General features: G+C 40.7%; 4 protein-coding genes across 4 annotated transcripts in view; 1 reads left to right on the top strand and 3 right to left on the bottom strand.

Annotated features, from left to right (window-relative positions):
- hook1 (hook microtubule-tethering protein 1) overlaps window positions 1–762 on the bottom strand; it is an 11,249-nt gene extending 10,487 nt beyond the window's left edge. The window contains exon 1 of the mRNA XM_008307208.3: window positions 495–762. Coding sequence (XP_008305430.1) covers window positions 495–539 — 45 coding nt within the window. The 5' untranslated portion in view covers window positions 540–762. The remainder of the gene's footprint in view (window positions 1–494) is intronic.
- Window positions 1–11,235, bottom strand: part of LOC103399996 (methyl-CpG-binding domain protein 3-like) — an 844,757-nt gene that overhangs the window by 24,491 nt on the left and 809,031 nt on the right. The window lies entirely within an intron of this gene.
- On the top strand, window positions 3,488–6,870 carry LOC103376731 (E3 ubiquitin-protein ligase RNF170). Its single transcript, XM_008307216.3, has 6 exons — window positions 3,488–3,728; window positions 4,407–4,533; window positions 4,783–4,891; window positions 5,266–5,339; window positions 5,423–5,533; window positions 6,066–6,870. Exons 1-6 carry the CDS (start codon window positions 3,700–3,702, stop codon window positions 6,432–6,434), a joined length of 819 nt encoding a protein of 272 aa, XP_008305438.1. The 5' UTR covers window positions 3,488–3,699; the 3' UTR covers window positions 6,435–6,870.
- Window positions 6,881–11,235, bottom strand: part of pfas (phosphoribosylformylglycinamidine synthase) — a 13,317-nt gene continuing 8,962 nt past the window's right edge. The window contains exons 18-28 of the mRNA XM_025052636.1: window positions 10,886–11,134; window positions 10,717–10,800; window positions 9,991–10,146; window positions 9,682–9,801; window positions 9,465–9,610; window positions 9,181–9,388; window positions 8,626–8,717; window positions 8,329–8,443; window positions 7,887–8,036; window positions 7,564–7,704; window positions 6,881–7,394 (exon numbers count right to left, since the gene is read on the bottom strand). Coding sequence (XP_024908404.1) covers window positions 7,084–7,394; window positions 7,564–7,704; window positions 7,887–8,036; window positions 8,329–8,443; window positions 8,626–8,717; window positions 9,181–9,388; window positions 9,465–9,610; window positions 9,682–9,801; window positions 9,991–10,146; window positions 10,717–10,800; window positions 10,886–11,134 — 1,772 coding nt within the window. The 3' untranslated portion in view covers window positions 6,881–7,083. The remainder of the gene's footprint in view (window positions 7,395–7,563; window positions 7,705–7,886; window positions 8,037–8,328; window positions 8,444–8,625; window positions 8,718–9,180; window positions 9,389–9,464; window positions 9,611–9,681; window positions 9,802–9,990; window positions 10,147–10,716; window positions 10,801–10,885; window positions 11,135–11,235) is intronic.

The raw sequence follows: 11,235 nt of genomic DNA, 5'->3' as shown, positions 1-11,235 counted from the left end.
TATATATATATATATATATATATATAAATAACATAAATGTTTTGAGGCTTTTCAAAGTTTTCTCTCTAGTTCTGGTAATTACTTTATCTGTTATCAAAATAAGAGCACCGTTGTGTCACACAAACTTTACCTGCAGCAAAAATGACTCTGTAATGTTCATTTTCAAATACAGTCGAGGATTTAAACTACACTTAATGAGTGTTGGTCGGTTCGGGGGTCGGTTATCTCTTCCTATTGCCCTCATGTTTCTGGTGACGCCCCTGCTGCGGCACGGCAGCATTTCCTTAGCTCCAACAGAATTACAAACTGCCGTAATTGGACCTAATGTGTCGCGAAGAACGATAAGCTCAGTCGACTGTTGAGCATATAATACATTGAATGTAAATGTAGGTATATATGTCAACTCTGTTTTCACCCCTCCCCCGCCACCTACACACAGGTAGAAAAATCTGCAGCCCCTTTTTTCGCGTACGGGAAAAACAAAACACTCTTACCCATATAATGAGGCTCTCGACGAGACGTGTTTTAGTATCGTCCATTTGCTTCGTTGACGCTAAAACATCTAAATCCACCTGACAGCAAACGGCTTCCGCTCTCTCTCGTATTTGACCTCACCTGCTGATGGAAGGAGGGCAGCAACGACACATACGTACAGATACGAGTCACAACTGCGTTTCCACGGCAAAGCGACGTAATATGTACGTGAATTCCGCTGCTTCTTACTTTGTTGACGTTCATTTAAACCGAGACTGATTGGATGGTTAAATCCAATCAGCGTCTAGATATGTGAAGCTTAACGCGGTCTAAGCCTTGTTGCAGCGAATCAGAGTGGACAGGTCTGTACACAGTCATTCTTGGTTTATGTAGTTTTGATTCTGAATCCTATTGGATCTGATGCTTTAAGCAGTTGCCAGATTAGATGGATTTCCGGGAAGAATAGTTGTTAATTTACGAGCAGTAGCCGCCATTACACGTTTAAAATAATGAGTATAATAGTAATATAGGTTCTGGGTATTTATTATTAAGGAAAATGTTTTTAAAGAATGTTTTAAGTGTTTAAATAACAAAAGCGGTTTACTTTAAATTTTTCTCTTGTCTGTTTTTAGTTTCAGAAATATTGTGTCAAATAAATATTGCATAAAACAATAAGAAAAAACATGCAAATAACCATACTTCTTTCTATTTTTACTATTTTCTATATACAGTTGTGAGTTATATGATCAATTGATATTAATATAATTAATTAATTTATATGAATTAATTTGTATATATTTAAAACTATTTAAAAAAGAGATAATTTTAGATGCTGCAGTGACCTGTTTCCTGTGACACAATTCCCACATGGAAGGAAAAACACCAGGGCCCTTGTCTTCTCTAAGGATAAATCATTGATCATGGACTCCGTGCAGCTCATGTTATTCATTTATGTGTCTCACGTGAGGGTGTGTCATTAGAACCAAAGGTGCTCCCACATTTCGTCACGTAAGATATCAAATACTATTTACATGTGTGCCACTTACATATAAATTAGACCACGGCATGGAAAGATTGTCGGTAGTATAAAAGGGCGTATTAATTAAATGAAACACACAAACATGAGCTTATTAATTGAATTTGGATCATTTTATTTTAAACAAATTAAAAATCTAATTTGAGAGTAAAAGTCACAGCAGTCGATATAGATGTGTGAGCAAAAGATAGCAAAACCAAAACAGCAGATTACAAGTCAACAAGAATATGTAACAACAAAGAGTGTCCAAAAACCACCAAAGGTAAAGTAAGAGTAAAGCAACTGTACTGTAGCAATTCAATAAAACCAACTATTTACATCATTACAGCAGATTATATTAATTAAAAAAAAGATAGATTAGCATAGCTTATTTTATTGCACATATACAAAAGTGCAGCAGTACAAACAGTATTTCTATTTCCTGGAGTGCATATCATTCTGAAGGTACAGTGCTCATACAACATTGGAGCTTTGCACTAGTTTTTGTACGTTTAATTAGTAGCTTTTTATAAGTGGGAAATTACGACTCAGCAAACTTTAAGGTATTATAGTATTGATTCAAAAATTGGGAAGAGTGCCTTAGAGACTTTAATGGAACAACAATATTGTGGTGGCACATATGATAGCATTAGCCCTAGCTGGTTCATTTGGAATTAGCATTGACAATAAGTTGTCCTCTCAGCTTTATAAAAATAAGGAAATACAGTATTTGAGTCTGGACTACACACTTTTTTACACTGATTTTTTCACGATTGCATTTTGTCCTATGCTTCAACTTTCACTAAATTCACTGATCCTCTTGACTTGTGGCACTGGAACCGCTGACCTTTTCTGACCGGTGGCTGCTATTTTTACATGACCTGGACCACAATGACTCCACTCAACCCCTATCAAAAGTAAGGTGAAGGACCTATGTGCCTGGATAATGCTGCAACTGCTGTCATGGAGTATAATGAACTGTAGTGAGATTGAAAAGGAGTGTTCTCACATGTTTACTCGGATTCTGCAAGTCTGCAAATACTGTAATATTGACTGGCCCCAAGTTAATGACCATTGCCTTTGTTAGATTTTACTAAAAAAAAGATGTGACGAGAGGGGGAAACTACAGAAGTATCAAGTCAGATTTAAAATGAAGGCACAGGAAGAAGGAGCTGAATCAAGGGCTAGTAAGAACAGCTTTCGTGCTCAGAATAAATACCACAGTTGTATTTATTGTTTTGAGAAGGTTGGTAGGAAAGTAATGAGAAACTACAGTAGACAACAGCTCACTTGTTGCTACCACTGTATAAGGAAGAGAGGGGCAGATTTTCTGGATGTATTGTGGATAATGGATAGGGAAATACAATAGAATATAATAAAATAAGGCAGTAAGAAATACACTGAATAAGTGTAATATACGCAACTGAATTCTATACTGTACTAATATATTCCATATACTACTGATACTAATATACTAATATATATACTCTAAGTCGGAGAATAGTGCAATATGGAGGTACTTTAGAAATAAAAATGATAAAGTTGAAAGTGGGAAATATGTGAGTAAATTCCAGTTTAAAAAGAGACAGTAAAACATTTATCTATTTGAGCTGTAAATAGGTTTATATTTTTATATTTCATATTAATGTTGTGTTTCATTCTTTAGACATTCTGGGTTTTCTGGTTCTAATTTTAGACATCAAAGTCCCCTTTCGGATTATAGTAATCAGGTTAAATTTAGAATTGCGCAGCGTGTGTAAACATGGTCAGTGTCACTGACAGTAGTGTGGATTTCACAACAGTTTATTGAAGAGAAAAATGATGGGAAACTGGGCTGTGGGCAAAGTAAACTTCAGGTAAATGATCAACACAGTCAGCTCTAACCTACTTAGACTCAGTGAGGCCAGGAATATCCTCCACCTGTCATTTTAAAAGTCGATCCCACCTAAGGAATTTTTTTTTTAAGGACGAGACGCAACCAGTAATATTTATTTAGGATCTGATGAACCGTACAGTCTTTATGTCACAAAGTCAACCACACTGTGTAAGGACAAGGGGCTGCTCTGATCACCTGGTCCCTTTAAGGAGGAAGCTGGGCTGCTGTTGGAGCTGGTGGTTGATCATTTACAGGCAGTCTATTTATTTTGCTCAGTGATGCAGCACAGACACCACTTCACCAACTACTGTCTGCTGCTGCATCTGAGTCAGCCATGAAGACGAACCATAGATCTAATTTCAGGTGAGTCGCACCTTAATTACAACCACGGCTATTATGATTTTATGTAATAGTTTTATTTTATTTTAATATATATATTTTTTACTATATTTTATATTTGAGATATTTTGTGAATTTTAGATATTCAGCTGTTATATGCGCCTATATCCTGGTAATCCTAGTGTTGTTTATTGCAGTTACAGTCAAATCAAGACTATATATATATATTTATATATATATATATATTGAATAGAATTCTTCTATAGAATAGAATGAATTATTAAATGGGCCTTAAAATTGTATTATCAATGTTTGTTTTATTTTTTCTATTTAATCATACGTATATTTTTATATATATACACATACATATATATAAACATATACACACACATATATATATTTATATATATTGTGATACTAACCTGGGAATACAGCAGTTATCATTTAGGATAAAATAAAGTGGTTGAAGATCTTTAAATTACACAATGTAGGACTTCAACATTTAACTTAAATCGTTACTGTGCAGGTTCAGTCCTAAAATCATTCAGCCAGTCATCAGCTCCGACGGCTGCAGCATCAGCATCTGTGCTGCAGGCAGGGACAAACAGCCGAGTACATCCTTATCATACCAATCGTTAGGTCTGTGTCCGTATCATTCGCTGATATCCCGTCGTTAAAGTTGTGTGTTTGTCACTGTGTCAGGTCACGTTGCCAATGCGGCCATCTTCTCTGTCAGGGGTCGGCAGGTCAGGGCTATGACAGGTCATCTGGGTCATCTTTGGTGTGCGCACCGGAGCAGTCAACAGTAATGTGTATGATTTGCCGAAAGGTAAGAGCTACAGTACTTACTACACAGCCATTATTTTTTCTCTGACACCAGGACACGTAGACAGGCTCTACAGTATTATTACAGTAAGACACTCCTTTGTTGGTAGAGGTGCTGCCAAATAAGAGTGATGACGCAACTCGGAAAGTGCAGTGCATATGTTGGTCACAGTGACCCAACACGTGATGGATTGCCATCTTTTTTTTTTCTTTTTTTGATTGTTAATTTGAATGTCTCTCCTCGTGTCCTCAGGAATCTGCAGAATTAGGGTCAAGCACCAGTTACAGAGACTCACATTGTCCGGTCTGTCTGCAGACTCCCAGCTTTCCCGTGCAGACCAACTGTGGCCACTTGTTCTGTGGTAGGAGTTCTCACAAACACACCGACCATGACCATTGATAATGTCTGAGGCTGAAGTTTCTGGAGAAATAAAACTATGTAAAAATATATAAACATACGACAGAGCCAGTGAATCAAAAACAACCATGACATTATCACTGCCCAATGACAAAGCTGTTTTATTCTAACTTTGACCTACAGCAGGGTGCACGGCACCTGACGTTTAAACGCTTTAACCTTCGAACACCCAAACTTATCAGACGGTGACAAAATACTGCAACTTCATTTTATTGTTATCATAAACAGACAAAGCAGCTCCTTTCACACTAATCCTGAATAATATTACTATACTTGACTACACTTGGCTAATACATAACATTAACATTTCTATTGTAGCTCCTTGTCTGATCACCTACTGGAGACACGGGTCATGGTTGGACGCCATTAGCTGCCCACTCTGCCGACAGAAGGTATGTTACACACACAAATACGTATGTGTACCATATATGGAACAAACTTCCACATGGGGTGAAAATATATGTTTTCCTTCTAGGTCAGCGTGCTGTGTCACCTGTTTAACGAGAGCCAGTCAGACCGACAGTCGAAGGAAGTTCTCGGGGAAATCACTGAATACAATAGAAGATACTCAGGAGAACCACGGCGGGTCAGTACGACATGTGACCTTTGTGACCTTCACGAAATAGAAATTGAATCAGCATTCTCTTATATTTATTGGGATATGATATGCAGTAACACGACCTAATATGACGATAAAAACATAGGGAATACCATTAAGTATATGGTTACTCTGGGGCTTGAACCCAGGACCTTATGCACATAAGGCAGGCATCATATCCACTACACTATGGAGCTACTGTACAAGATAAAGCACGCATGTCAAAGTTGAGGGGTGTACATTTTTTCACTGTATCCCACTCCAGCCCGGTACCATATGATATACGGACCAGCACCGGTCCCCGGACCAGGGTTTGAGAACCCCTGCACTAAAGCACAGGCAGATTTAATTTTTACAGAATGTTTAATCCATTTGTGATAAACAGTTGTCCTGTACTAGTCTTTAGTAATATGTATATGGTCATTGGTTCACTTTGGTGCAGTCTTACCTTTAAAGTGTATACAGTACCTGTGTATATCTAATCATCTGAACCAACTTCCTGCCTTCTTCTGATTGGCAGATGACAGACTACCTGTGTGACGCATCCCTTCTCCTGCAGCTAATGGCACGAGGCCTTGGCACCATGGGCGGGCTGGTTTGGCTGTTCTTCTTCAGAGTGGTTTTGTGCTGCGTGGGGACTGTAATGTCCATCTCCTCTCCTCCTCTGGAGACAGTTTCATCATCATCTTCATCATCATCATCATCAGCCATACAGTTAGACTCTGATCCTTCCCTCTGTGGGCTGCTGGGAGTCCTGGACGACCTGGTGGTCGTCATACTGCTATTAATGTGCGTTATTAACATCAACCAGCAGATGGTGTCGGAGAGAGGACCCTCGGATAACACCACCACCACCACCACTCAAGGAATGATGGGAAACTCACTGTAGAGTGGACACTAACTATTGGACACTATCATGTGATTTTGTATCAAAGCCACATTAACTTTGTCAGTTGTTTACAGAGACTTTTATAGAGGGATTTTTTTAACACATTGAGTCTAAAAAAAAAAATCAGTACCTATCGACTCTTAATTGGATGATTACCTCTAACGAATTATTTGTTTACATGACATTTACTTGTTATTAAAATACATTTTAACAAACATCCGACAGCCATTCATCCACAACAGAAACCACTGCCTTCTGGAACTTGGGGTCAAGGGTCATAGATCTATTTGGATGTAGATTAGAAGTGATCTGGCCTGTATTTCAGATCCAAAGACGACCCACCTACAGCACTGCGGTCACCAAACCACAGCAACAGTTATAGCTACATTTCCATTGTGTGAAATAATTTGTAAATAAAGACTATTTATTGCTTTAAGTTTTGTTGATTTTTTTTTTTTTACTAGTGAATGTTTTCATTCGAATTATACATGACAGACAAAAGAAAACTGGTGGAATGTTTGCAAAATGGACAGAGACGAACATAAGTGTCAGTTCAGGTGAGCACAATATTCAATGTATAGACTGTGAATAGTTCTCAGCTGAGATAATACTAATGTGACAGTGATTGCAGACTTTGAACCGAGCTTCATCACTGAGCACTGGCGCACCAGGCAGCTGCGTTCCTGAACATACGAAGCCAGGGTGAGGGTGTGAGAGAAGCTCTGAGGTCTCTCGGGGCCCAGGCCCACTGCCAAGCCCGGGTGCAGCGCTCAGGGTGAGGCATCATGGCCAGGTGTCTACCGTCCCTGGAGCACAGCCCCGCGGTACCCAGCGGAGAGCCGTTAGGGTTGAGGGGGTACTCCTCAGTCGGACCACCCTGGTCATCCAGGTACCGCAGTGGGGCGAGTCCTCCAGAAATGATCTGCTCCTGAGCTTCAGAGCTTCGGAATTGCATCAGACCTGTGAACGGTAGAGATGTTAGGGCGGAAAAATCAATATTTGACACAGCTGCTAGTGACCCGTGGAACGCAAGTCAGCAGAGTGAGTCGTTAAGCAAAGACGAGATGTCAAACACAGCTGTGTCTGATAAGCACACTATCGCTACACATCAGGCAGGAGTGGACTCTACCTTCTCCATGTGCGACCCACACTCCCAGAGCGGAGCCCTCCATGCCTTTGAGCCAGACGGACGGAGAGGCCTGTATCCCCACACTGACGAAGCGGGACTCAAACCTGCCAGACTTATTATGGGTCAGGACCACTTCAGACTCTGGAGGAGGTGTCAACAGAACAGCAAAGCGTAGTGTGTTCATATTACTGATCAAAACGTCCCATCTACAGTGACAATATTCAATTCACACGGACCTAAAATGACCTTCGTATTTAATTCATAATTCAAATCAATCAAATATGCATTCACTGTGTTTTACTATCCTGTCATCTTTCTCTTACCTCCTCCATCCTTGCTCTCTCCCACCCAGCCCAGCAGCGCCATCAGCTGGCAACCATTACACACACCCAGACTCAGTGTGTCGTCCCGTTCCCGAAAACGACTGAACTCAGCCTTAGCTTTGGGGTTGAATGCAACAGTAGCAGCCCAACCTGAGACGAAAACAGAGCAGTGGCTCATGAGACTGGGAGTTTCTGATGAAAACAAATCTAGCTTCCCGTAAAGTACTTTCTGATAAAAACAAATCTAGCTTCCCGTAAAGTACTGTACGTATTTCAGTACACACAGAGAAATACTGAGCTTAAAACGTCAGACATACTTATTGTTTATAAAACAAAACAAAAAACAAAAACAAAAAACAAGGCAGGAGTAATGAGTAACTACTTAGAGGAGTGTCGAAAATCTTTTAAAAAAAATTGTTCAGACGTGCCTGTGGAGCTTTACCTTTTGCGGAGCCTAAGACGTCTGCGTAGCTGAAACCACCGACGAACACCACGGCTTTGAAACGGTCTAAGGTCAGGGACCCGGAGCACAAGTCCTGCATGTTTACATCCCACACCTGAACAAACACAAACACAGACAAGAGACTGGTACATCACGGTGGTCAACAGGAAGTATTGCAGCTACTGCTGATACTGGTAGTTATGCTTAAATTCCCACACTCGTGAGGAAACATGCCAGCTCCTCACAGAAAGACTGGGATGTGATTAAAAAAAAAACAGCGACTTGATGTGAACTGACCTCAAAGTCGGCCTCGTACAAAGACACGGACATCTCTCGGTCTCCGTTGCTGCCTTCTTCTCTGACAACGGCTACTCGAGGCTGCCCTGAAGCTACAAGAACAAGACAAAACAGAGTCATCTTTAATGATGCCACACAGGATTTTGTTAAAAAATAAATAAATCAAGAAGTCTGAGGCATAGTGTTCACACTAAATTGATCATAATATCATTTGTTATATTTATTTTTTATTATATTTAATTAAAATATTCAGCCTTAAACTTTGCATAATATATAATGATGTTGTGGAGGCTGTCTGACCAATCAAAAAAGCAGAAGATTGGTCAGACTAGAAACAGTAGTTTCCAGCCATTCAAGGTTTGTAACCTCACGGTCCTGTACCGCCCCCTAGTGTTCGTTGCAGAGACGACACCAACCATACTCTCCAGAAACCAAACTTTTGCTGACCTTTTTATGCAGGAGCAATCACTAGACAACCAATCACCTTACAGAACACACCACGCAATGTCTTCCAATAAGAATCTTTAAACTATCGACATTTCTACGTAGTCTCACCGAGCTGGTCGATGCTGATCTTTTCACAGGGGTCGAAGGACAGTTTGAAGTGGGGCTGCGTCCTCTTGGCCAGTCCTTTCTCTTCCTGTTCCACACAGAGCTCATTGGCCTGCAGGCGTTCAAGCTGGAAACTGGTGTCCTCCCACAACGCTCTGAGTTTGGGAAGCTGTTCTTTCAGCACCTCCTCTCCGTCTACACAAACTCTGACCTGAAAAATTGAAGAAATGAGAATGGATTCTTAACACAGCACAAGCAAAAACTGGACATTCAACCTCTGGTCTCACCGTAGCCTCGGGCCCAAAGCCACATGTTTTGCCAATTTGGAGGCACTGGACAGACGCCTGGCTAAATCTCTGTCTCACTGTTTCCACGTCCCGTTCTGACACTTCCAAGACCAAACCCAGCTCCTCACTGAAGAGCAGCTCCATAACTATAGAGAAGAATCAAAAATGATGAGGGAGAGTTTCGTCAAAACATAAATCTTCCAAACGTTTTCCTCACCCCCGCATCCATTCGATGATAATTCCACATCAATTCCACGGTTCCCTGCGAATCCCATTTCCAGCAAACAGGAAATGAGGCCTCCATCACTGATGTCATGTCCAGCACTGAGCAGACGATCTGAAATATACAATAACAACTGAAAACCGGCTTGACTAAATAAAAGTGCTCCACCACCAGGTGGCAGTGTTCACACGTTATAAAACAACGGCTTAATCACAGGCACGTGTTTCACCTTCTTCATGCTTTACATTTTCCTAATAACAAATCTCTTTCTGTGTGCTTCTGTGACCCGGAAGACAAACTGACCGTGGATGAGAGTCTGAGTGGTGTTGAAGCAGGCGGTCAGCAGCGCTGGCTGTTCCAGGTCAGGGCAACAGTCTCCCAGCTGGCTGTAGCACTGAGCTAGGGCAGAACCTCCCAGACGGTGATGGTCTGGGCTGAGAGGAACCCACAACAGCACACCTGCAGACAGCGGGAGACAGGGAGTCAGAGGCAGAGGCAGACTCTGAAGAAAAATACAGGTTTGATGTAAAGGTACCTGCAAGTAGTTTGACCGATTGTTTAGTGATTGAAGTAAAGACAATAAATATAACATTTTTAAGCTATTCAAAATGCTAATTTAATCCATCCATCCAATGTGTGCTACAGCAAAGCACTTTCCAAGAGACCCCTCATCGTGGCTGTGGATTGATGGCACTGACGAATGTGTGAGAGAGAGAAAAAAAAAAACCTTGACTACAAATGCACTGTGTGAATGTGTGACTCGATGTGTGAATGGAAAGACAAGTGTAACTGCTGAGGTACAATTATACTCTGTTAACACAGACGATTACTGGAAATAAAAAGTGGCTTCGAGCAAGTTTTTTTTTTTTTTGTCATAAATGAAGCATCATTTTAACCTTCCATTGACATCGATGTAACAAGTTGGTCAATTGTTGGATATTTTTACTGATGGTTTTGTCTTAATGAGTCCAAAACATCAAAATATCTTCTTGTTTTTTTAACGTGTTTTTATCATTGATTGTGTTCTACCTTTGCCATCGGGGTTCTCGAGATCGGGCGTCACCGTGGCCGTGATGTCGGGACAAACGGCGTACGCTGATATGACCAGGGCACCTGGAGCAGAGGCAGAACTGTCTGGTTAAAGAGACCAATGAACCGAGCGGACCTCACAAACACAATAATAAAGTGGAGACGTTACCTGGAGCTTTGACCGTCTCTGTGCCCACTCGTGCTGCCATGCTCAGAGAGTCCTTGCCTCCATCAAGGGCGACTCCGAGCTGAGCCATGACCTCACACATGGCTTTGCAGGCCTCCAACAGACAAGCACCTTCACCTGGAAGCTTGGCGGCCCACATCCAGTTGCCACTGCACTTTACATCCTGACAACACACATACATGGTGATGTATGGATATATACATTTAAATAGAAATTTATATATATATATATATATATATATAGTATAACTATAATGTATCCAATGTTTATAATTGTAACATTTAATCAACAAATAAATGTTAAATTTCCCTCAAACATCAATGCGGACATTT

Source organism: Cynoglossus semilaevis, chromosome 2 (assembly GCF_000523025.1).
Source record: "Cynoglossus semilaevis isolate Cse_v1.0 chromosome 2, Cse_v1.0, whole genome shotgun sequence".
In the NCBI taxonomy this organism is placed as follows: Eukaryota; Metazoa; Chordata; class Actinopteri; order Pleuronectiformes; family Cynoglossidae; genus Cynoglossus; species Cynoglossus semilaevis.
This window is presented reverse-complemented; position numbering and strand designations above follow the sequence as displayed.

Bases quoted from the DNA above. Each gene is read 5' to 3' on its own strand.
- LOC103376731 (XM_008307216.3), top strand. From the start codon at position 3,700: ATGAAGACGAACCATAGATCTAATTTCAG. The intron at 4,534-4,782 runs GTAAGAGCTACA...TCGTGTCCTCAG, and splicing joins TGTGTATGATTTGCCGAAAG to GAATCTGCAGAATTAGGGTC. The intron at 5,340-5,422 runs GTATGTTACACA...TTTTCCTTCTAG, and splicing joins GCCCACTCTGCCGACAGAAG to GTCAGCGTGCTGTGTCACCT.